This window comes from Cucumis melo, chromosome 6, assembly GCF_025177605.1.
Source record: "Cucumis melo cultivar AY chromosome 6, USDA_Cmelo_AY_1.0, whole genome shotgun sequence".
NCBI classification, from domain to species: domain Eukaryota; kingdom Viridiplantae; phylum Streptophyta; class Magnoliopsida; order Cucurbitales; family Cucurbitaceae; genus Cucumis; species Cucumis melo.
Window position 1 is genome coordinate 4,426,140 of NC_066862.1, and position 26,728 is coordinate 4,452,867.

The following is a 26,728-nucleotide window of genomic DNA, read 5'->3' on the forward strand; positions in this document are numbered from 1 at the left end:
ATATGCCTCACTTTTGAGTGTCCCTTTTCTATTCCAAATGTGACCTTTTTTTCATTCAAGGGACACATTTACAATTCTCTTTACAATTTAAATTACAATATTACTCATGCTTGATATTTTGTAAATGCCGTTTCAAACCTACTGTTAGATTAGAAATCTTTATACGAAAGAGGGATGTCAATTCAAATATGTTTCTTATATAGTTTAAGGTGTTTAACCAAAGTTCAAATTATCGATGTTGATGGAAAATATCAAGGTCTCGATTTTATGAAAATTATTCCAATTAGTTAATGACACTTTGATTGTGGCTCAACTAGTTTATAATTGGCAATTTTAATCAACATTTTAACCAAGAAGTTACTAACGTCAAACAAACAAAACTTTGCATCATTTAAACATCAATTTAACTTTGAGATGAAATGATGTGGAAATTTAATGGAAAATAAAGGGTTTAAATGAGGTTATAAATAAATTTAATTTTTTTGTGGTTTTTTTTTAATGAAAAGTTCAATTTCTTTGAAAATAAAATTTCTTTTAATTGAAAATTGGGGGGAAGTGTAAAAGTTTATTTACAAAATTTCGTCGTAAAAAATGTTATTGGTATGTGAAACTATCCAATTGCATGTAAAATTGAAAAACTTGAATAGAACTAATAATGTAACTAATTTCTTAAGAAAAAAATATCAAACTTTTTTCTTTTGAAATGTAGTTAATTAAAGAATTTTTCAAAATTTCATCGAAATAGGAAGAAAAGAAATTACCCCTAATCTAAAAACCACTCACACATATATTTAATTTGAGAAAATATATCTTACAATAATATATATATATATATATATATAGTTATCGGAGATATTCAAAAATATCCAATATATACGTTGATCTAGTGACCATTTAAAAGTTTTGAATCTCATTCCTTCACGTTTTTTTACCCTTTTTTGACATGCTTTAATGTTTGTTGGACCAACCCACGATATTCAATCTAAATATTCAAACTATGCTTTAAGTGTTCATAATCACTCTCTTAATATGACTTTTTTTCGACCATGTGCTTGCCTTACTATATCAATCTAACAATTTAATACTCCAATCTATCGTTTGGTATTTAAAATTAATGTCACTCACGTCAACTAGAAACTACGTCTTTTTTTCTCACTCAAAACAATAAAGAAAAAAAAAATAGTATATGACTTAATTGTATAATACAACAAATTTGATAACAAATAGCCTGTTTGTTAGTCTATTTTTTTTTTTAAATTAGTTTTAATCTTAAACTAATTAAAAGTTTAGAGACAAAATATTAGTTATAAAAAGCCTTTAATATTAATAGGGCTAAGACAAAAGACTCTATAAATTAATACATAGGCTAATTAAGACACAACATATTAATTCTTTTTTTTTTCTTTGTCTAAATTAAATCATCCTAATATTTATTTGAAATTTGTATTAATATATTACCTATCAACTTACAAGAGAATAGTCAAAGTGAGGAAAATTTAAAGAAAAGTTTTTATTTTAATCATGGATAGAATAATTAATTTTTTCTTTATTTTCTTTATTTTTTTTTTTTAAAAAAAGTTGTCGTCAAATAATAGAATATTTAGCTAAGACATTATTTATAATATAGTCAAATATTAAAATTAGGTTTCCCATGCGAGAATGGAATCTTGATTATGCATTCGAATTTAAAATTTAGTGGTGCAGCTAACTTTAATGTAATTAAGATATTAATTTCCCCTAACTTTTATTTTGTTTTTTCTTTTATATATATATATATATTAATCAAGATAATGATTGGGCCTCACGTGGATCCCAATACGCACTGCGGGTTGGTTCTTGAAAAGCCCATCTTATAATATTTACGAATAATGACACCAATAAACCCTAAAGAAAATCATAAATCATAAATATATATATATATACTCTATTTTCATATGTCCTTTTTAAATACTTTTTCCTTAAAATATATTGCGACATGTTGTATTTAAAAACAAGTAAAAATGTAAAAGTTAAATATACTAAAAATGAGTTAATAGTTGAAGTGAGCATGACTCAACGATAATTGACATGTACTATTTATCTCTTGTGAGATTGAATATTCAAATTTGTTTACTCTATTTGTTGATCAACTTAAAAAGATAGGTCACCGAACTTATTTTTTTTGTTAATAGAAGTTGTTACCATACATGCATCGTAATATTGTTTATTTTTAGAAGTTGTGCCATAAACTGATCACTAGTGAAATTCATTCAATATATATGTGGAGGACATGATATCTTAGGATTTTGAGTACAAGATTTCATGTTCTGATATTATGTTAAATTATGGGTTGGCGAAAAAATTTTAAACTAACAAGTAAATGTGAATTAATGTTATATCAACATTCGAACGCATTTCTTATCTCAAGCGTTCATTGATTAAAACTATTTGATCAATGTTCAAAATATGATCTATAGTATCAAAGTAGCCGCAAGTTTTACAAAATAATAAAAGGTTAGAAAGTAAGAACTTTATTGAAATAAATTAGGTTGTCGTCCACTCTTCTATGGGTTTCACCACCGCCTGTCGTCGTCCAAAATAAAAGAAACAAAAGAAGAAGAAAGATGAACTATAAAAATAAGGTAAAATTCAATAATGTAAATGCACTATAGGTTAAGGTATCCATATTTAAAAAAATAGAGTTTCAACTTTTTTGGTATTAGATAAGGCTTTTGAGATATGATATTTAATTCATAAATTAAAGGAGTAATAAAAATTAATTTATGTAAAAGAAAAAACTATAAAGGACAAAAATGCCCCTGTTTCTATTTAGGCCATATTTCAGCAAAACTAGAAAAGGGAGATTTTTCAAAATTTGTAACCGAAGCCATATTGTCCAAATTCTCTTGCAAAAGGGGCTTGTCCATTTTTTGGTTGGGCACTGGCCCAATTTTAGGCCCAACAAAGCTAATGGACCTTAAGGTCAATGAAATATAAATAGCAATATTTAAAAAAAAATTACAAATATAACAAATTTTATCGGTGATAGATCTATTTCGTCTATAAATTTTTATGATCTATGTTATATTTGTAACTATCTTTTTTGACAAATATCAACTTATAACAATAAACAACAACAATGGGAATAAAAACTCTTAAGTTAGAATGCTAATTTAAACCTTGAATCACACTCATTTAAACCTTTATGAATTTATACATTATTTACTTACGTACTTTTTTTTAAAAAGAGGCATTTTTAAATATATAAAAAAAGTAACTAGATTATTTAGAGAATAAAGGAAAACTCTATATTACGTTGATAATTAGTGTATAACAACATTTATAAATTTGAAATTTTATTATATTTTGTCATTTTTTTACAATAAAAAAAAAAGAACACAGAGGAAAACTTATAATTATATAAGTTGAGCAAAAGTGAATTTGATTCAAAGATAATTGACATTAAATTTTTCTTAGGAGTTGAAAGATTCAATAATTCCTTCTACAATTGTTGTACTTGAAGAATCTATCACATGACCGAGACTTGGTCTAGGTCATGATTTATTTTTTCTATAGTTGTTGTAACAAAGAAAATGCTAACATGAAGGTGGCCTTTGTAGTAATAATTGGGAAGATATGGAGTTGGATGAACTACTCCCAATTAATGTTTTGGTGCAAGAATCTATAGGTTGAAATTCGAACATTGTTCCTTGGCTTTAAGCCAAATCGTCATTGAAAGCAAAGCGACGACAAGAAAATGTCAGCTCCCAATGCTATTCTATATTTTTTTCTTCAGTACTTTTTTGATTTGTTATTATTACTTCTATTGAATCTCACACTCGAGCTTCAATTGTGATGTACCTTTTGCATTATAGCCAAGGTTGTGGTTGAGCTTTCAAAGGTGGATCATTTGATTCAAGCTGCTGTGTTGCTACATCCATCGTCCATTAATGTTGATGAAATCAAATGTTTGTTTATAAGTTGCAATATTATCTTTGTTCCATTCGACCTTTTTCTTTATTTAATAAGAAATATTTTCATTTTGGAATATAAAAATAAAGGAGGTTGTATCAAATGCACAAAATACTAACACATACAAAATCCTCATTTTCTGTTAGCTCCCAAATTATGTAATAGCCACAACCAAACACTAACATGTGATTTAGTTCTAAGTCTCACATTTCATCTCATTCTATTTGCAAAATTCATCTTCTACTTCCACTAGATTGACCAAAATAAAGTTGTCTAAGAACTCCTTTGGTCAATCTTCCTTATCGTAGCCAAGCACAAACCAAAATATTAGAAGACACTTATTTGATACATTATTGGAAACAAGCGTTATGTCGATAATGCATACTAATCTTATGTCCTTCCATATGGAAAATGCACGAGCGAGACTGAAGGAACGTGCAACAATAACATGCTCGAAAGGAAGTTCAACTAGGCTTATGAAAAAGATCACATCATTATCTAACGTTTTTATTTTTCATTTCTATAATTTGTAGGATGATGCTTTCTTAATAATTTTATAATTTTAAAAAACAATAAGTGAAATAGCTCTTAAAAAGATTACAAGAGAGCTAATTTACAATTTCATGGGATATTTTCAAATATAACAAAATCAACCAAAATATTTATAAAATATACCAAAATTTTATATAATTTCATATTTACCCGTGATATTAATAGAAAAGATTATCCATGTCTATTATTTGTAAATCAAATTTCAATTTTACAATCATTTTCCTAATTTTGATCACAATTTTCAAACTATGAATTGTTGATTAAGAAAATTTGGTTCCATTGCATAGTTTAGTCATTAGTGGAGAGCTATTTCCACTAGTATATTATTATCATTGAAAAGGTGAAAAATGTCACACATTTGGAATTATATAATTACCGATTTTTCTTTTGTCGTTTATTATAATCATATTATATAAATTTAAAACCGACGAAAATTAGTTGAAAATGAAATGTTCGTCATCATTTGATATTATTAAAAAGAAAAAATAGGAAGAAAGGACGAAAATTTAGGAAGAAGAAGAAGGATTTGGAGTATTTGACGTAAGGGCTGAGGCAAATTCGATTTTGGGTGATTGAGGAAGTTCAAATCCAAACGCCATTTCCATCTTTTTAAGCATTTTTCTACTTGCTTCCACTGAAATCAGTCAGAGTAAAACGAAGGATCCTCATTGAATACAAAAATGTCAGGTCCTCAATGCTGTTCAAACCCACCAACTCTAAACCCCAGCAGCGGCGCCGGCCATATCGAACAACTCGGCGGCCTTACCACCTACGTCTCCGGCTCCCCTGACTCCAAAATCGCGGTCCTTTTTATTACCGATGTCTACGGTACAGTAGCTAAACCCATTTCATTCTCATATATCTATATATATATGGTACCTACAGTAGGATATGAGTATTTGACTTCTGGGTAAAGGGAATTTCCACATGGGTCTCTCTCTTTTGACTGTAGAATTGTAATAGATGTTCTTTTGGGAGTTCGGGAATTGATAAAAATTTCTCCTTGCCCTAGATTTGTTTTTTTTCATCTAATGCTCTACTATACTTCATCTAATACTATACTATACTACATAAAATTTTAAATGTCTATGAAGTTCTTTTTCGCTTTCACTGATATAAGATGCATGTGAAAGTATAGTGGCCTAAGCTTTTCTTGCTGTCTTGCGCTTTGCAGGATTTGAAGCTCCACTTTTAAGGTATTTCTAAGATTAGAGAGATTATGCAATTGCCGCATTGCTTCACGTGATTTTGTTACTAAAGAAGGGATTGTTTTGTTCTTGCTGTGATTGGATTTGTTTTATTCAGTAAAGAAGATGGATATGAAGAGGATTTCAGTAGAAGAATAAGCAGCAATTTTTAGAGTGTACACAAAGAAGTTGATCTTTTTGGCTTTAAAAGAAATGGCGCAACATGCCACTTTTGGGAGACTGTTTTATTAGCTCTTATATCCACTTTTGTAAACTTCATATCCATTTAACTTGTATATCTCTTCTCATATAATCCCTTTTAACTTCCTTGGCTTTGACCTTGGCCCTGACCCTTTTTCTTTGGGTCGTAGTTCTAGTTTCACACCGTTCATGAAACCATTTCTTATTACCAACAAGTTGGAAGTTGAAGATTGGTATCTTTTGCTGCACATATCTTTGGATTCTACTTCACACTAATTTCAGCTCCTTTCAATTTGTAGGAAGCTAGCAGATAAGGTTGCAGCTGCTGGGTTCTTTGTGGTTGCTCCCGATTTCTTCCATGGAGATCCATTTGTCCCAGATGATGCTAATAGGCCCATTCGGGTTTGGCTACAAGATCATGGACCTGTTAGTTCTTGCCTTTCACTTCATTACTGCAGCATTTTCTTAATTATCATCTATCTGCCGCTGCTGAAGTTGTGTTTTAGTTTCTAGGACAAATGAGGGACTGGGAATTATATTAATAGGGTTGGTAAGGAGTTGACTGACTCGTGTGCTTTGTGGCTTGCTCACTCCTATCTAAGAAAACGTTTTTTCAGTTTGAAAATGGGGTGGCCTTTGTCATCACGCTGTTGTATTCTGAATATCGCTAAAGAAAACCAATCATTATATTAAGTGAAATGCGAGAGTTCAAATTCATGTTGATACAATGGTTTAACAGGACAAGGGTTTTGATGATGCGAAGCCTGTGGTTGAAGCTCTGAAAAACAAGGGTATCTCAGCGATTGGAGCCGTAGGCATTTGCTGGGGTGGTGAGTATATTCATCATGTGTTTCCTATTAACATATTTTGTTCGTATTGTTAAGAACACTATCCATTGCTTTCATGTGCAGGAATCTATAAGTTCATTCATATTGCTTAATACTTCCTAATATTACCCGAATGGAAATTTCTTACTTTTGTTTGAATTGTGATGAACTTCTGTACCCTCAGCCAAGGTTGTCGTTGAACTTGCAAAAGTGGAGTTGATTCAAGCTGCTGTGTTGCTACATCCTTCGTTTGTCACTGTCGATGACATCAAAGGTTTGTATTTTGGTTCCAGCATTTGTCCGCTTTGACCTTTTCTTTTGTCTGTCCTTTTAATAAGAAATTCCATTGTTGAAGATGAAAGACTGGAAGGCTGCTTCAAGCAATCAAACTTCGAACAAACAATAGAACCTCTGAACACGAACCAAACAATACAAAACCACATTTTTATAAGCTTCCCAATTGCGTAATAAATAGCCACACGACAGCTTAGCATTGGGTGGTGCTTCGTTTTAAATCTCCATATTGAACCATTCTCAGGTGTTTAGTTTTACTTTTAATGCACCAGTGAGGCTGAACAAACACGCTGAAGAGTATTCCCAAAAGGATGTTTCTCCCTAATTCAATAGGGCCAAATCAGAAAAATCTCATTGTTTTCTGACGATCATATTTTCCATTATTTTAAGAAGAGAGAGGCAACGACATGATGATGAGCTAGATGGATAGGCTTGACCACTGCAAGAACCTGACAAGCTAGGTGGATAGGCCTTATTACTAAATGTTTTTTTCTTTTCAACTTTCTTCACTTGAAGGTGGACGCTTTCTAAAGTATTAGGCCTTATGTTCCTTCTGTCAAAGGAAAATCTTAGATTGGCTGATTTGTTCTATTTAGTATCAGGAATTATTTCTTTCTATTTGTGGTAACTAACTAATAAGAAATGAATGAAAACAACTTAATAAGAGCTAACTGAGTCCAACGTTTACTTATAATTGTAGGGGTCAAAGCTCACATTTCAATACTAGGAGCGGAGATTGATCATATGTCTCCTCCAGAACTTTTGAAACAATTTGAAGAAATCTTGTCTGCAAAGCCTGAGGTAAGAGTGAGAGTCATCTTATTTTCCTTCCTTTTACTTCCTTTAGTTGAACTTTAATTAATCATGATATCTTTTGTGAATATGATCTTGTCTCTCGTGACAAAAAAAAAAAGAAAAAAAGAAAAAAAGAAAAGTTGTTTACGTTGACAATAAATAAAGGTTACAAAGGCTAAATCTAATTACTTTTGACAAGTTATATAGACCATTTCCTTGGTTCATTTTAGGATATTCAAGCTCGATATTGATCTTACACTTCTCACATTACCCACATATGCATTCATTCAACTTGAAAGCAGATGTAAATTTTGACCTCTTTGAATGTATAGGTCGACGGGTTCGTAAAGATCTTTCCAAAGGTTTCTCATGGGTGGACTGTGAGGTACAATGTGGAAGATGAAGAGGCTGTCAAATGTGCAGATGAAGCTCATGAGGACTTGTTGGCTTGGTTTACTAAGTATGTTAAGTAATTGGATTGGCCATTGTCAATCCTTCTTGTTAGTATCTTTGTGTTGTAAGCCATTTTACTGTTTAAGCTCAGAATAAGAAGTTTGGAAATGCAGCTGCAGCTGCTTTCTAATATCTCAGTGAAAAACAAGGGAACAGTCATAATATTAGCAGATTTGATGATGATCATGCTGATGATAGCACAACAATAATTTTTGCATTTTCTGTGTGAGATTGGAACATCTCTTTGATTTTACAGGGAGATATCGAACGTAATTTCAAAATCACTTTGAAATTTTTTGATGGAATTTAATGAAATATCTAATTCGTAGGGTGGAAATAAATATTAATCGTGGAGGAAAGAACAATATGAGATACTATATTAAATCACTTATCCATCCAAAAGCTTAACATGATAGCTGTTAAGGTAATTAATAATAGGTCTTTTTGTTAGGAATAGCTTTAGTTAGACATTTTATTAGTCTAGATTTATTTTGTTAGTCTACATTTTTGGGTATTTATACCCTCGTGGCCTTGTCCATTTTCGTCGATCAATATTGTTAACCAAAATACATTGTTTATATTCTCTAGTTTGAGAGTTGAAAAAAGCAAAAACTTTGAAAGAATGTTGTAGAATGTTATTGTAATTGGGGAGAGAGAGAATTATTTATTGTGAATGTACCTATTTTTTAGACGTTTTCGGTTGGAATTTTTTATGTATATTCTTGGTAAGTCTAGTTATTTTTGTTTAAAGTTTCAAGCATACATAAATCAAATATAACTTGCTATGATCTAAAAAGTCTCTTACCAAGTCAATACGATCGTTTAACATGGTCAACACGATTGTTCAGATTTGAAACTAATTTTTCATCGTTAAAAAAGTACACAATTGTGTGGATATGATTTAGATGATCGTTTACTAAGTTAACACGATCGTTTAGATTTGAAGCCATTTTCACATTATTTAATTACACGATTATGTGGGTATAATCTAAATGATCACTTACCTAGTCAACACAATCATTTAACGTAGTCAACACAATCGTTTAGATTTGAAGTTTTTTCTTCCTATCGTTGAAAAAGAATTACAAGATTGTGTGGATATGATGTAAACGATCACTTACCATAGTTAATGCGATCGTTAAAAATAACTACACGATCGTATTGATACTACCTACATGATTCGTGTATTTCCCCTTATATATATATTATTAATTCGGCTTGGGTTGGATTGAACCGAATTTTTCAACCCAACCCAAGACTAAACCCAACTCGAAAGAAATCAAAATTTTCAATCTAACCTAATCCACATTTTAAATATAATATGGGTTGGATAATTTGGATTGTCGGGTTATTCTTACGCCTCCCATTTTCACTAATTTTTTTGTTTGGTCGTTTATAATCTAGAAGTATGTCATCAAAATTTGAAAACCAAAAAAAAGCTTTTTTTTTTTAGAATTTGTATAAAGATTCAATTATTTTAATGTAGAAAAAAGATTTAAAAAAAATTGTACGAGAGTCAATTCATAATTTAACGAAATATTGCAAAGTCAACTAAAATATTCCTAAAATATTATTAAATTCCATATAAGTGATATCTATAAAAAAGACTATATGTCGTTAATTGAACTCTAAAATTTTATAAATCAGTTTTGTCGTATAATTTTTCTAAATTTAATCACAATTTTCAAACACAATGTAAATACTATGAATCATTGATTAAGAAATAAGAAGAATTGGTTCCATCAATTGGAGCATAGTTTAGTCATTAGTGACGTGGAGAGTTATTTCCATTAGTATGTTATCATTCAAGAGGTGTAAATGTCACGCATTTCCAATCATAGAATTACCATTTCTTCTGTCGTTTGTTATGATTATGTTCTAAATTTACAATCGATGGAATTTGGTTGAAAATGAAATGTTCCTCATCATTTGGTATTGTTGAAAAGAAAAAAAAATGGGAAAGACAGGACGAAAATTTAGGAAGAAGAAGAAGAAGAATTTGGCATTTGGAGTATTTATTAATGGCGTTACGGTTTATCCATGCATTTTGACGTAAGGACTGATGCAAATTCGATGTTGGGTGTTTGGGGAAGTTCAAACCCAAACGCCATTTCCATCTTTATAACCATTTCTCTACTTTCTTCCACTGAAATCAGTCATAGAGTAAAACGAAGGATCCTCAGTGAATACAAAAATGTCAGGTCCTCAATGCTGTTCAAACCCACCAACTCTAAACCCCAGCAGCGGCGCCGGCCATATCGAACAACTCGGCGGCCTTACCACCTACGTCTCCGGCTCCCCTGACTCCAAACGCGCTATCCTTTTTATTACCGATGTCTACGGTACGGTAGCTAACCCTTCGATGGAGGGAAGGGTTAGAATTTAAATTTTTCATTTTTTTCTTTTACTGGTAATTTATTGGATTACGCCGATTAACCCGAATCTTTTTTGCTCCTATATTAGAAAAACTAGAACGCTTTTGTAGATTAAGTATGTGAAATTATTGGAGTTAGAATATGAATTTAGAAAAAGAAACTAATAATTTACTCGCACCTACCAGTTAAATATATATAATTTAGAGTATGAATTTTAAAAAAATTAGTAATTTATTAACACGGGACATTTACTTAGAAAATATTGAAAATGGACATCATATTTAAGAAAACTAATACAACTTTGTTTTACACAATTTGGTAAATTAAATATGTGTATTAGATTTAAAATACGAATTTAAAAAATAATAATTTTCATAATCCTTCTCCACACCCATCATAATCCAACCTTTTTCGTAACCAAGAATTATCATAACCTTTTCCCTCTCCCAAACGACCCTTATGTGGTACCTATGGTAGGATATAAGGTATTTGATTTCTGGGTAAAGGAAATTTTAACATGAATCTTTCTCTAATCATTATAATAAATGTTCTTTTGGGAGTTTGGAAATTGATAAAAATTTCTCCAAATCTTAGATTTGTTTATTTTCAAACTGACCCGAACACTCACGAATATAAAAATAAAAATAAAAATCTAACGCTATACTATATTTCATCTCATACTATACTTCATAAAATTTTAAATATCTTTGAAGTTCTCTTTCGGTTTCACTGATGTAAGATCCATGTGGAAGTCTATTGCCCTAAGCTTTTTTTGCTGCCTTGCGCTTTGCAGGATTTGAAGCTCCACTTGTAAGGTATTTCTAAAATTGGAGAGATTATGCAATTGCTGCATTGCTTCACGTGATTTTGTTACTAAAGAAGAAATTGCTTTTGTTCTTGCTGTGATTGGATTGGTTTTATTCAGTAAAGAAGATGAGCATTTCGGTAGAAGAATAAGCAGCAATTTTTAGAGTTTTACACAAAGAAGTTGCATCTTTTTAGCTTTTTGGCTTTAAAAGAAATAGAGCAACAGGCCACTTTTGGTAGACTATGTTTTATTAGCTCTTCTTGTTGTAAACTTTATATCCATTTAACTTGTTGTACATCTCTACTCATATATTCCTTTTTAACTTCCTTGGCTTTGACCTTGGCCCTTGACCTTGGCCCTGACCCTTTTTTTTTGGGTGGTAGTTTCACACCGTTCATGAAACCATTTCTTATTACCAACAAATTAGAAGGAAGTTGAAGATTGATATCTTTTGCTGCATATATCTTTGGATTCTACTTGACACTAATTTCAGCTCCTTTCAATTTGTAGGAAGCTGGCCGATAAGGTTGCAGCTGCTGGGTTCTTTGTGGTTGCTCCTGATTTCTTCCATGGAGATCCATTTGTCCCAGATGATGCTAATAGGACCATTTCGGTTTGGTTACAAGATCATGGACCTGTTAGTTCTTGCCTTTCACTTCATTACTGCAGCATTTTCTTAATTATCATCTATCTGCCGCTGCTGAAGTTGTGTTTTAGTTTCTAGGACAAATGTGGGACTGGGAATTATATTAACAGGGTTGGTAAGGAGTTGACCGACTCGTGTGCTTGGTGGCCTGTTCACTCCTATCTAAGAAAACGTTTTTTCAGTTTGAAAATGTGGTGGCCTTTGTCATCATGTTGTTTTATTCTGAATATCGCCAAAGAAAATCAATTGTTATACTGATTGAACTGCGACAGTTCAAATTCATGTTGATATAATGGTTTAACAGGACAAGGGTTTTGATGATGCGAAGCCGGTGGTTGAAGCTCTGAAAAACAAAGGTATCTCAGCGATTGGAGCCGCAGGCGTTTGCTGGGGTGGTGAGTATATTGATCACGTGTTTCTTATTATCATATTTTGTTCGCATCGTTAAAAAAACACAATTATCCACTGCTTTCAATGTGCTGGAATCTATAAGTTCATTCATATTGCTGAATACTTCCTATGATCTGTTAATATTTCCTGGATGAAAATTTCTTACTTTTGTTTGAATTGTGATGAACTTTTGTACCCTCAGCCAAGGTTGTGGTTGAACTTGCAAAAGTGGAGTTGATTCAGGCTGCTGTGTTGCTGCATCCTTCGCTTGTCACTGTCGATGACATCAAAGGTTTGTATTTTGGTTCCAGCATCTGTCCGCTTTGACCTCTTTTTCTTTTCTTTTGTCTGTTCTTTTTAATTAGAAACACTTCCATTGTTGAAGATGAAAGACAGGAATGCACCCCAAGTCAGACAAAAAAGCAATCAAACTTCGAACAAACAATAGAACCTCTGAACACGAACCAAACCATACAAAACCGCATTTTTATAAGCTCCCCAATTGCGTAATAAATAGCCACACGACAGCTTAGAATTGACAGGTGCTTAGTTTTAAATCTCCATATTCAACTCATTCTCAGGTGCTTAGTTTTACTTTTTATGCACTAGTGAGGCTAATCAAACACGCTGAAGAGTATTCCCAAAAGGATGTTTCTCCCTAATTCAATAGGGCCAAACCAGAAAGAAAGATCTCATTGTTTTCTGACGATCATATTTTCCGTTAAGAAGAGAGAGGCAACGACCTGATGATGAGCTAGATGGATAGGCCCGACCACTGCAAACTCTTTTCCCTCACATTAAAAATTTTCTGGCAAAACAAAATCACAAAGCGAATAGGCAAGAACCTGACAAGCTAGGTGGATAGGCCTTATTACTAAATGTTCTTTTCTTTTTAACTTTCTTCACTTGAAGCAGGACACTTTCTAAAGTATGAGACCATATCTTCCTTCTGGTAAAGGAAAATTTCAGATTGGCTGATTTGTTCTATTCAGTATCAGGAGTTATTTTTTTATATTTGTGATAACTAATTAATAAGAAATGAATGAAAACAACTTAATAAGAACTAACTAAGTCCAACATTTACTTATAATTGTAGGGGTCAAAGCTCACATTTTAATATTGGGAGCGGAGATCGATCAAATATCTCCTCCAGAACTCTTAAAACAATTTGAAGAAATCTTGTCTGCAAAGCCTGAGGTAAGGGTGAGAGTCATCTTATTTTCCTTCCTTTTACTTCCTTTAGTTGAACTTTAATTAATCATGATATTTCTTGTGAATCTGATCTTTCTCTCTTAAAAAAAAAAAAAAAAATTGTTTACATTGACAACAGATAAAGGTTAGAAAGCCTAAATCTAATTACTTAAGTTAGTCTTTAGTTCATTTTAGGATATTGAATCTTTCGCCACAATCATATCAAGCTCGACGTTTTCTTCCCCTACCTTCTTGTCAAATTTCGATCTTACACTTCTCACATTACCCACATATGCACTCATTCAACTTGAAAGTAGATGTAAATTTTGACTTCTTCGAATGTATAGGTCGACGGGTTCGTAAAGATCTTTCCAAAGGTTTCTCATGGGTGGACTGTGAGGTACAATGTGGAAGATGCAGAGGCTATCAAATGTGCAGATGAAGCTCACGAGGACTTGTTGGCTTGGTTTACTATGTTAAGTAATTGAATTGGCCATGGTCAATCCCTCTTGCTAGTATCTTTGTGTTGTAAGCCACTTTACTCTTTAAGCTCAGAATAAGATGTTTGGAAATGCAGCTGCTTTCTAATATATCAATAATAAACATGGAACTGTCATAATATTGGCAGATTTGATGATGATCATGTTGATGATAGCACAGCAATAATTTTTGTATTTTCTTTGTGTGAGATTGAAACATCTCTTTGATTTTGCAGTGAGGAAAGTTTGTGAACCGTATTTTGGTTACAATTTTTCTAAAATTAGAATTATGAAATTGTGAACCTTGTATGGATTTGTTAATCTTACCAAACACTTAAATACCACTTTTTTATTCCAGGGAAAGCACTTGAACACCACTTGTTTGAACAATATAAAGTTTAATTTTACTTTTTAGGTAACCATACAAATTTTTATACGCTATAAATTTACCTATTAGCCAAAAATGAATGTAGTTCAATTAGTATAGTGAAAGTAAAAAATATGATTCTAAAAAATTACCAATCATACGTAGATATCATACAAAATGGCTCTCTATAAATATATGCACCATCTTTTCTCAATAAAATGAAATGAAATGAAAAGAAAAAGAAAAAGAAAAACAAATTCTTGTTGAAAAATCAACTCCAATTCCTTTTCTTTTCTTCTAATCAAAGTTTTAATTCAACTCAAGCCAATTGATTCTTTCAATCCAATAAAACAAGTAAATCATACTTTTCCAAAAATGAAAAAGCTAATTGATGTCCAGACTCACTAAAATGATGACACGGTTACTTCTAAATAATAAGAATAACATCGTTTACAAGAAAAATTATCATTTAATTATTCAATTCCCATGACACTGAAGAATGATAAAAGTAAAATTGAGACACACTTCAAGAACATTTGGAAGAAATTAAGAAATTAAAAATTATATGGCACTTTCATATGAACAAATCGATATTTCCTTAAAGTACAACAGAAGTTCAACATTAACAGGGTATTCACTGTCCAAAACATAGTTGAAGGGACCAAATATTCCTAAATTTTCTCAACATGATCTCTCAACAGTTGACCCTTTTCTTTTCTTGTTTAGGGTAGGGGGAGCTTACAAATACTACTGTACAAAACTAAAACCAGACCTTGCCAATGTTTACTTCATTTCATTTAAAATAGACAACCAACAAAATAGGGACACTTATAATTCATACAAGAATAATTTGTAGAGCATCAATTGAATACAGGAAGAAAAAGAATTGCCTAATTCCTAATAGGTCAATGGTTTCCCTGTGTTTTCTTTTGCTTCCAAAGTAGTCAATATAACCTTTGCTTCACACGCCTTCCATTCAGATCGCTGCCATCTAAAAAGGTCAAATTTCCAAACCCAGAAGTAAGGACATTGTGTTCGGTAACTCTTGCTACATATTGCAGTAGCTCAGTAAGAACAGCAGGGCAGCTTTCTTTGAGATAATCGAACCCGTCCGATTGCATCACGGCTGAAAATTTACTAAAATACTTTAGACTTTATATGTCGAATACAATGATTCAATCTATGCTTATCAACCCTCGTAGCGTTATATAACTAGGAGGGAACAATCACAAAAAGATTAAAGACTAAATATTAAATTCTTTCCATTTAAATGTTTTAGCAAATTATGTATAAAGTAACATTTGGCACTAGAAAGGGGATGATTATCTAAAAGGGACTGTTCAATAGGTTGAGCCATAGAGAGACGGTGTTGCTAATTCATGTTAAGTAGTCGCTCCAAGAGAAGGATATGGTGCGTCAAACAACATCCTAGGACTGATCAATACATTCATTCTATTCATCAATGAACAATCACGACTTCTCTTGATAAACTTCCATAAAATATGTCAACTACACAAAAACCTGTCTTAACACACCTAAACAACATTATATCGAAAAGTTACAAAAAGTTTTATAAAAATAACAGACTATCACCATATATAAAGGACATTTAATAAATCGTGAGCTATGGCATACAGTGATGCTTTTCAGAAATAGTAAAGAGTCAATCTTCCAACATCTTCGTGATAATAGAGTTTTAAAGACTAGCTTAAGTTTTTCTGTCCAATGCCATTAGAACTCTACTTTGGAAACCGAGTGGACGATTTTGGTCAATTGCTGAAGGCTAATTGTGTGGGATGGCTATCTACCCTTTTCTCTGTATCGTCTCTTCTTAATGAAACTTCGATTCCATGGATGGGAAAAAGAAGGGTCAATCAAGAACAACGTATCAAAAATGTCTTCAAAGGAGTTCAGTTACTTATTACTAACCCGCCCCCCAAAGAAATCGAACTGGCAATCCCACAGCAAATCCTCAAGGTCCTCCCCATGCCTCTGTCAGCGATTGAAAATGCACCATTGCAAAAGCAAAATAAAAGAAGAATGTATTTGGATATGATCCTAGGTATTCACTCTCCCATGTAAAAGTTTACCACTAACACCTTGACCTTCTTTAACCTGCCAGAGTGAAGAGAACATAGAGGCAACCGAGGTGGGAGGAGGGGCAGGAAAAATAAGGAAGAATACCCTCTAGAAGGATCAAAGGACGAGAGCTTGAGTGATGTAGCCCAAGTGACCAAAGAAACTTTTCCTTGGGTGTGGCCTAAAAGAGAGGATGCTCGTATCTGGTCCCCTAATCCTTCTGGAGGCTTCTCATGCCATTTCATTCTTTCCTTCTTTTGTGTTCCTTCTCCACAAAGCACCACTATTCCCTCTCCCACTTCAGATGCCTCTAAGTTCTTGTACCTCTGACAAGTTATAATTCCAAAAAATGTGTGTGGAAAGTTTTAGCTGGGAAAGTGAATACCTTGGATCGTACCCAAATGCATTCTTCTCCCGTGTTGTTTACCAAAATGGTTTTTTATTTGCAAGAGGCATTGGGAAGACCTTGAGCATTTGTAGTGGGATTACCAGTTCCAAATCGTTCGAGAACCTTGTATGGTGTGAGTAAAGCTTAAGATAGGGAAGGGATGGTAGCTCATTCTTGGAGGAGGTACTTATGAGTTCTCCATTCAGGGAAAAGGAAAAGTCCAAAAAATCAATATACATGCATACTAATCCAGTCACCACGACCTAGAATCTCACCATGCTCAATGATCCCTTACTTGACTTCATATTTGAACCGGCTCAGGACATGGTGGAACACATACAATCACATCCTTAACTGTTGAAATAAAGGATCGTACAAGAAGCAACCAGCTGAATGTTTCTATGATTAAACAAGGTCACTCATCAAACCTTCAATATTCTCCCAAACATCCATCCATCTAACATTAATCCAACTCCATCACTTCTATTGAAAGCAATTAACAACAACCCGAGACTTACGTGGAAACTCGAGAACCGGGAGAAAAACCACGATACTTTAGTTTTTATTATTTTTCTTATGAACAAAAACAATAGGTACAAAGGGAGAATAAATAGAGTACAAAAGGAATAAGAAAGGAAAATATTTAGGAAATATTTAGGAAATAAAATCTTATATTTTATTCTTTCCAAAAGTACTAATTCTAACACTCCCCCTCAAGTTGGGAGGTAAATATCAATGAGTCCCAACTTGCTAACGCAAAGGTCGAAGTGTGGTCGAAGAAGCCCCTTGGTAAGAACATCAGCAATCTGTTGGCTTGAAGAAATGTACGGAATGCATATGCTTCCACTATCAAGTCTTTCTTTGATGAAATGCCGATCAATCTCAACATGTTTAGTTCTATCATGTTGAACTGGGTTGTTAGCAATACTAATAGCGGCTTTATTATCACAAAAAAGCTTCAATGGTGTCTCACATTCCTGATGAAGATCTGACAAGACTTTCTGGAGCCAAATTTCCCCACATATTCCCAGACTCATAGCTCTGTATTCAACCTCAGCACTGCTCCTAGCCACAACACTTTGCTTCTTACTCCTCCAAGTTACAAGATTGCCCCAAACAAAGGTACAATAACCGGAGGTAGACTTTCTATCAATAACAAATCCTGCCCAATCTGAGTCAGTATATGCCTCAATGGTCTTTCTATTTGTTTTTCTAAACATCAACCCTTTACCAGGTGTATTTTTCAATAGGAGTATCAGCAGGACGACATCCCAACATACCTGTCTCGGTTAGCAAATCAAGGGTGTATTTTCTCTGAGACACAGAAATACCTTCTTTTGATCTAGCCACCTCCATTCCAAGGAAATATTTCAAATTTCCCAAGTCTTTGATTTCAAATTCATCACCCATTCTCTGCTTTAGTTGACTGATTTCTGTTTGATCATCTCCAGTCAAAACAATGTCATCCACATAAACTATTAGAATAGCAATCTTTCCTGTCTTGGAAGCCTTTGTAAATAAAGTATGGTCAGAGTGTCCTTGACTGTACCCTTGGGACTTGACAAAGGTAGTGAATCTGTCAAACCATGCTCTCAGAGACTGTTTCAGACCATATAGAGATTTTTGGAGTTTACACACCTGCTGACCAAATTGGGCTTCAAATCCTGGTGGGGGGCTCATGTAGACTTCCTCCACAAGGTCTCCATTCAAAAAAGCATTCTTAACATCCAGCTGGTATAGAGGCCAATCTTTGTTCACAGCAACAGATAGCAGGACTCTAACAGTATTCAATTTAGCAACTGGAGAAAAAGTTTCTGAATAGTCAATACCATAGGTTTGAGTGAACCCCTTTGCAACTAACCTTGCCTTGTGTCTATCAAGCGTACCATTTGCTTGGTATTTGAGAGAGAATACCCATTTGCATCCTACAGTTTTATGTCCCTTGGGTAGAGCACAGATCTCCCAAGTTCTATTCTTTTCGAGAGCCTTCATCTCTTCCATAACAGCATTCTTCCATTTAGGACACTCTAGAGCAGTGTAGATATTTTTCGGTATTATGGTAGAGTCAAGGCTTGCTGTAAACGCTCTAAACTGTGGAGAGAGATTATCATAGGAAACATAGTTGCAAATGGGATGTTTAGTGCATGATCTGGTACCTTTTCTCAATGCAATTGGAATGTCAAGAGAGGGATCATACTCATCAAGTTTTCTTGTATGACCCTGTTCAGCTTCATCGTTACTGGTTTCTATTCTAACTCAGTCTCATCATCACGGTTCTTTTCTTCCATATTTTCAAGAACAACAACATCAGACAAGGTTTTGTATGGTTTTCCATACCTTGGTCTCGAGGAGGTTCGAAATTTTGGACTGGAGCCGGCGGTTGACTAGTGGGGGACCCAACTTCCTTTCTGAGATTCCTCCTGTAATATGTTTTCCAGGGAACTTGGTTTGTGGGTAAGATTATGGGATGAGGATCAATGCCAGACACGGTAATAGGAGTAGGTTCAACAAATTCAAAGGTGCTGTTAGACTCTTCACTCACATTCTCCACCTGAAGATGGCTAACGGGAAAGTAGGGTCGGTTTTCACAGAAAGTAACGTCCATAGTGACAAAATATTTTCTAGACGGCGGGTGAAAACATTTATAACCGCGTTGGTGAAGGGGATACCCAACAAACACACAGGCCTGAGCCCGAGGGGTAAATTTGGTCTGATTAAGGCCGAAATTATGGACATAGGCGGTGCACCCAAACACACGAAGAGGAACCTCAGAAACAAGACGAGTAGAGGGGCAAGACTCCTTAAGACAATCTAAGGGAGTCTGAAGGTGGAGGATACGAGAAGGCATTCTATTGATTAAGTGAGCAGCTGTAAGAATAGCATCTCCCCATAGGTATGATGGAAGGGAAGTGGAAAGCATAAATGAACGGGCTACTTCCACAAGGTGTCGGTTTTTTCGTTCGGCCACTCCATTTTGTTGAGGAGTGTAGGCACATGAGGTTTAGTGAACAATCCCCTTGGAGGCTAGAAATTCACTAAGGTTATGGTTTTGGAATTCCCGACCATTATCACTTCGAAGAATTGCAATTTTTGTATGAAATTGTGTTTTGATAGTATGATAGAAGTTTTGGAAAATGGATGGAACCTCGGATTTATCTGTGATAAGGTAGACCCAGGTAAGACGGGTATGGTCATCAATGAAAGTTACAAACCACTGCTTTCCCGAGGAGGTGGTGACCTTGGAAGGACCCCAAACGTCACTATGGATGAGGTTAAACGGTTGTGTAGGTTTATATGGTTGTGAGGGAAAAGAGACTCGATGTTGTTTAGCCCGGATACACACATCACAAGATAGAGAAGAGACATCAAGTTCAGAAAAAAGATGGGGAAATAAATATTGCATATATGTAAAGTTTGGGTGGCCCAGTCGAAAATGTCACAACATACAGTCTTGTTCAGAAGTGCTAAAGTAGGATGACAGTAAACTAACCCTAGACAAACTACTACATGAGGTATCATCATCAAGGATGTAAAGTCCCCTGCTATGCCGGACAGTGCCAATCGTCCTCCCCGAGCTCATGTCCTGAAAATAAACCGATTCAGGTAAGAAGATAGCTTTACAATGCAACTCACGAGTGATCTTGCTTATAGATAACAAATTGTAAGACAGTTTAGGGACATGCAAAACATTCTGAAGAGCAAAACCGTCAAAGGGAACTATTTGTCCTTTGCCAGCGATCGGAGCTAGAGAGTCATCGGCTATTCGGATTTTTTCATTACCGGCACACGGGGCATATGAGATAAAGTGTTCCGAAGAACCTGTCAAGTGATCTGTAGCCCCCGAGTCTAAGATCCAGGGATTCTTCCCATCAACGCTAATAAGCCCAAGGGACTGAGGCATACCTGACTGAGCAATGGCACCCAGAGTCGGAGTCTTGGTCTGGCTCGCAGTAGGATCAGTTGATTGAGAAGTGCTAGCAGGTGTAGTCTCACTAATGTAGGCACGTCCTGAGTTCTGTTTCTCGTTGGAGGACCGTTTCTTACCTCCTGGGGGACAACCGTGGAGTTTCCAACACTGATCCTTGGTGTGCCATTGTTTCTTGCAGTGCTCACACACAGGAATTGACTTCCCATTATTCTTGTCACTGTCATGATTTGAGGACCGAGAGCTAAAGGCAGCGGAGTCAATGGTAGGGGTAGTCAATACACCCATGGCATTAGTGCGATCCTCTTCCAGGCGGACATCAAAACAAACTTCCATTAGGGAGGGAAGAGGTCTTTGTCCGAGTATACGACCACAAACATTATCAAATTTGGGATTAAGTCCTGCAAGGAAGTCATAAACACGGTCAGCCTCTTCAAGTTTAGCATATTGTGTACTGTCATTTGGTGTGTCTCAAACTGTCTCTCTGCACAAATCCATCTCTTGCCAGAGGAGAGAGAGCTTGTTAAAATAGGTAGTTACGTCCAGGGTCCCTTGTTTGCAATTATGGACCTGTTTTCGCAGTGTATATAACCGAGAGGCATTCTGTCGTTTCGAGTAAAGGGTCTGAGTTATATCCCACAAATCTTTTGTTGTGGCTGCATATAGTAGAGGCTTGCCGATCTGTGGTTCCATACTATTAATCAGCATGGACCGAATAAGTGAGTCCTCTCCTTTCCAGAGTCGTTCCAAGGCGTCTCCTGGTGGAGGACGTACAGTCTCTCCAGTTAAGAAGCCGAACTGGTATCGACCTTCGAGGAACATCTTTATTGATTGGGACCAAGAAAAATAACTTTGACCATTTAATTTTTCGCCTGAAAAATTCCCTGCAGACGAACCCAAAGAGCCAGTTATATAATTTGACTGTGAATTAGGGAACGAAGTTACCGGGTTCTTGGAATACATCGGCAACTCAGTTGGTTTGGAATGCGTTGAAGATTCGCCCGCTTCAATGTCCGATCTGTTTTGGGGTTGATCAATTCTGTTACCAGAAAACAGCGGTTGCTGTAAAGAGTCAACGTACAGCTGCTGCTTACTGTACTGATTTGACAGATTTACGGTTGAGGGTTGCTGTCCGGAGCTCATAGACGGCGCGTGAGGATGCGGATGGTCGGAAGGGTTTGACGGTTGGACATCCGACAGCGCGTAGAAGGGAATGGGATGGGCGGTGACGTGAAACGGCGGCAGCGCGTGGGCCCACGCGCCGGACACGAGCGGCGCGTGAATCATCTTCTGGTCAGACGGCGGTGCGTACGGCTGCGGAACCACTCCCGTTGGGTAGATCGGCGGTTTCTGTAGGTTCTGGAGCAATTTCTCCATGGCGGCGGCGGCGGCGACGTGTTCAGTTTCGATCTGGGTTTCTCCTAGGTTATTTTCTAGGGTTTCGTTATTGCTTTGCTCTGATACCATATTGAAAGCAATTAACAACAACCCGAGACTTACGTGGAAACCCGAGAACCGGGAGAAAAACCACGATACTTTAGTTTTTATTATTTTTCTTATGAACAAAAACAATAGGTACAAAGGGAGAATAAATAGTGTAAAATAGGAATAAGAAAGGAAAAGATTTAGGAAATATTTAGGAAATAAAATCTTATATTTTATTCTTTACAAAAGTACTAATTCTAACAACTTCAAATAGCCCAACCACCGAACTAGCTGGCGTGCCCATATTACAGAAAAATATTCTGGCACTAGGAACACTAAGTCTTCCAAATTTGTCACAAGACAATGCCAAGCCCAGCTCAACAGTGAATAGAAAATAAGGACCAAATGAACAACCTATATCCTTTCTCCCAAACCTTAAAGATTTTCTCTTTATACTAAATTGACAACCTCGTTTTACCCATGTGATTGTCTCAACAACTACAGCTAAGAAACTGTGAGAATGTGACAGTATTTTAATTTCCTGGGTCAACAAAAGTGTAATAGAAAAAAATTAGGTGTTTTGGGGTTTTCCACTTTTTTCATTCATCAATGACATGTTTCTTTATCCAAAAAAAAAAAAAGTAAAAAGAAAAAGAGAATGTAACGTTAAACATAAAACAATTTAAATTTAGAAGATAATACAACTGAAACTACTTAATGTTATTGTTTTCTAAGGAGTGAGTCCCTTTCTCCACCTTGTTAACAGGGTCCACTAATTTTCATAAGAAAAAGCTACTGAGCCATATTAGTGAGTCCAATTTTATGATAAAGCCATACCTTTTAAATTTTCAGGCATGGCGATAAATCTGAGGCATGCAGCTTTCAATTGGAAACAATGGTGCTGCTCAGCTAAAGCTAATGTAGTTGCCACAGTATTTATGGCAATATCTTCACAGAGTTTAGCCTCACAAAGCAATTTAAGCCTGTCTAATGCATAACGGTCTGCAGCTGCAAGAAGATGTTGAGCCATCAAAGTTGATGCCCACTTGGAGTTTGCACCAACAAGCTCAAGCATGTCTGGTAGATTGTCCCAGTACATGAAATGAAGTAACGCCTGCAGATTCCAATAACAAAAAGAAGTTCAGAGTAATGCAATATACTTCATCCAAAGTTCTTTCTTTTCCTAATGGGTAGTGGCGTGTTTTACATTACATTGACAGACTTCCAAGGATTTGGAACACCAATATGCAAAGAGACTCTTTGGTGAAAAGTTTTGTAAATCTTGGAGACTCGGAGTGTATTTAGCCCCTAACAGGAATTATTGTGCTATGCTGGTAAGGGTTCTCTTGAATCTCTGATTACAGCCAAACTCATCGACATGATTAATACTAAACAAATTAAGAAAGGTCAAAGCTCTTACTCTTTTCTAAAAATTACACTATTTATTTTCAGGACTATCAAACACACATTAGGAACTAAGAAAGTCCAAAATTCTTACCCTTTTCTAATAGTTACATTATTTACACGCATGCCACATAAAACCAATACCTTTCCCTTTGGAAGCACCAACAAGTTGTTAGAAAAGTAAAGAAATAAATGAAACCTTTTTCTCTTGAAAGCACAGACAATTTGTTAATAAAATTAAAAAATTATAAATGAAGTCCATAAGGTTCCAATCATCATGTATATCAAGAAGTGTATTACATGCACAATTTAAGCTGACTGCAGCACAACAGCATGCTTGAGTCTCTACATGTGACCATATGCACTTATCTGCCGGTGTATGTAAGAGATAGAGAGGGGAGAGAACCTTAAATACAGGAGCCTCAATGTCTTCGACCTTTATCAATCGAGTATCCTTATCCTTCAATGGGCCAAAAAGTTGTGCCCTGAATACAGGTGAACGTGCTGCAATGACCAACTTGTGGGCTGCAAATATTTCACCATTTACTTCAAAATTGACATCAGCACACTTACCACTTTCCAAAAGCTTCCCAAAGTGCTGGCCAATGTTAGAGGGAGGTGGTGTTATAGAATAGATTTTAGGTCCCTCCGTTTGTGATTTAACAACACCAACAACACATTTAATCGAGAGGCAATCATCTTTAAGGTAGTCTGATGACTCCAAAAGAGTTCTTTTGAAATAACGCTTATAACCCCTGCAAATTCATACGCAATATCCCTTTTTTAGCCTTCATACAATCATTAAGAAAATAATAGACAACTTAAAATAGAACACACTATATGTGCCAAATTTTTTGTTGGAAAAAGAGAGTGAGAACATCATACAAACATGAAGGTCGCAATTGAAGTGGACTTAAGAAAACAGTAGAAACTGAATGTAACATAGAGGAAAATGAGAGAGAATTCCCAAATCCACAAACACACTTACATCCATCAAACTCTAAATAAAATTTGTCCGAAGGATTGTTGTCTCACTATCTCATTTCTTCTATGATAAGCATGAGTGTGCAGGTCCACGTACATCCTTGGTCCTTGACTAATTCTTCCTCAGAACTCTATGGCAGTTCGATATAAACATTCTTAGTAGTACTATGACTTAAAACGGATCTAGGTACACGACTTGCCTCTTTAACTAGTAAGCCAAACTCGCAGCAATTAAGGGTAGAGAATTGATCCCTTGGATTTTTGTTTGAAGTCCATTATGTTATAAATTGGCATCATCAAGTCTAATAGCTTATTCATTTTCTTTCCGTACAATTTGTACGAAAAAATAAATAGGATGCTTGAATCCTTTAACTGGATGACGGGCAACTGGAAAATCAATTCTAGTTATACCATCCAAGGGGGCATACACCTCTAGCTTTTAACCTCAATAGTGCATTTTTTCCCCCAAAAAAAGTGGAATCATTTATTACTTCATTGTTTTTGTTTTTCTCCAGGCATCCAGTGCAATTAAGGTTCTAACGGTTTCCAGTAGACTGCTTGCTAGCTCCCTCTTCATACGGGACAGGAAGAAACCATCAGTAGGCTTACCTGCTGTTAATCAGGAACTGGAAGATAGCCCAATTTTCGTCCTTGATGATAGGCCAATTTTTCTTTTGTTTCAGTGGAAAAAGAAAAACTTCTCACAATTATAGGTTAATGGAATTTAAATAAAAACAATCTATCCAGTTGAACAAATAAATGAGTACCAACAAACGATTGGATCACATAACCTTTTCTAAGTGTAGAGTCTAGAACCAACTCAATCAACGCTGTTTTCTAACTTCCCCAACTTACTAGCGGATGATAAGTATTAAGCACAAATTGAGCAAAACACAATCATTAAAGAAGAATCCAAATCAATAAGTAAAACAATTACCACATGCTTCCACGATACTTGAGGGTGTATGGACCGCTCTCGAGCCTCCTTTCGAAATGGCTATGAACCTTATGATTCCCTTTTCCACTCTGATCGAAAAGTGTCAATTCAAAAAGAGCCCTAACATCGGCGCCGTCGCTGACCAACGCTATGAAAATAGAGACATACGCGGCGTTGTCCTCCATACTCTTACCATCGGGATAGAAATAGATAGCCCATTCGTACCCACCAACAAGAAACGTATCGGATGTAATGTATTTCCCAATTCCCATACCTTTATTGAGGGAGTACCCATTGATCTTGAAATCATGCGTAACATTAACGGTCTCGAATCGAGCGGTAGAGGAGGTCACCGGTAAAGGCTGAGAAGGATTCGAAGAGGCTTTAGAGGCTTCTCTAAACAATTTGATTGTGCCCATCAACTAAAAGTTTGAGAACAATCGATCTTTTGCAAAATTGAATGATAATCTTCACGAAAAAAGGCAAAATTGAAATAGTTGGTTAGGTTAAAAGTAAGAATTGAAGAAGGGTTTTGAAATTTAAAGTGAAAATCAGCGGCAAAGTTTATGAATTTGGGAGGCGGGAGAGTTGAGAAAAGCCTTCGGGGTAAGGAGGTGGGAATGGAAGAATCAGGAATCGAGGGAAGAAGATGAAGATGAAGATGAAGATGAAGATGAAAGAGCTCGATTTGAAAAAAGAAAGTCTAAACATGAAAGTGCAAAGACGAGAGCTTTGGCTTTAATAAAAACATCAGAATCCAATCCACCATGAACTTTCTTAATTATTACATGATTAATTCATTAATTAATTAATTAAATCATTGTTTTGTTTTTCATTAATTATTAATTATTTGTTGAACAATGAGTTTTTCCTTTTTCCTTTTTCCTCTTTCCTTTCTTACCAACTAATTCAACATGGGTGATGACATCACCCATCTTTTAAAATTAATCTATTCTTTATTATTTTATTTTTTTTATTAATACACTTCTTAATTAGGGACACACCACTTGAGTTTCACTTCCATCCATACAATTAGTTTAATTAATAAATATGATTTATATTCAAATTTT

The 26,728-nt window shown here is 35.0% G+C and overlaps 3 protein-coding genes across 5 annotated transcripts; 2 read left to right on the forward strand and 1 right to left on the reverse strand.

Annotated features, from left to right (window-relative positions):
* The first annotated feature begins 4,967 nt into the window (after positions 1-4,967).
* On the forward strand, positions 4,968-8,477 carry LOC103483753 (endo-1,3;1,4-beta-D-glucanase-like). The gene is made up of 7 exons (XM_008440507.3): positions 4,968-5,331; positions 5,678-5,699; positions 6,191-6,317; positions 6,631-6,721; positions 6,903-6,992; positions 7,713-7,813; positions 8,140-8,477. The coding sequence occupies exons 1-7, from the start codon at positions 5,184-5,186 to the stop codon at positions 8,278-8,280; spliced, it is 720 nt and encodes a 239-aa protein (XP_008438729.1). The 5' UTR covers positions 4,968-5,183; the 3' UTR covers positions 8,281-8,477.
* A 1,927-nt stretch (positions 8,478-10,404) lies between these two features.
* Positions 10,405-14,313, forward strand: LOC103483751 (endo-1,3;1,4-beta-D-glucanase-like). Of its 2 annotated transcripts, none has more exons than XM_017043612.2 (7): positions 10,405-10,602; positions 11,429-11,450; positions 11,954-12,080; positions 12,394-12,484; positions 12,682-12,771; positions 13,576-13,682; positions 14,018-14,313. In XM_017043612.2, exons 1-7 carry the CDS (start codon positions 10,455-10,457, stop codon positions 14,156-14,158), a joined length of 726 nt encoding a protein of 241 aa, XP_016899101.2. In that variant the 5' UTR covers positions 10,405-10,454; the 3' UTR covers positions 14,159-14,313. The 2 variants fall into 2 exon arrangements, with proteins under 2 accessions (XP_016899101.2, XP_008438728.2); XM_008440506.3 differs by having other exon boundaries at positions 13,576-13,676.
* Positions 14,314-15,062: 749 nt separating this feature from the next.
* LOC103483754 (BTB/POZ and MATH domain-containing protein 2) lies at positions 15,063-26,411 on the reverse strand. Of its 2 annotated transcripts, XM_008440509.3 has the most exons (4): positions 25,659-26,411; positions 24,144-24,492; positions 23,171-23,447; positions 15,063-15,642 (listed from the first exon to the last, which is right to left on the reverse strand). In XM_008440509.3, exons 1-4 carry the CDS (start codon positions 26,075-26,077, stop codon positions 15,461-15,463), a joined length of 1,227 nt encoding a protein of 408 aa, XP_008438731.1. In that variant the 5' UTR covers positions 26,078-26,411; the 3' UTR covers positions 15,063-15,460. The 2 variants fall into 2 exon arrangements, 1 of the variants encoding a protein (XP_008438731.1); XR_007821653.1 differs by lacking the exons at positions 23,171-23,447; positions 24,144-24,492; positions 25,659-26,411 and adding exons at positions 20,474-20,566; positions 20,887-23,159 and having other exon boundaries at positions 15,501-15,642.
* Between the last annotated feature and the right edge of the window lie 317 nt (positions 26,412-26,728).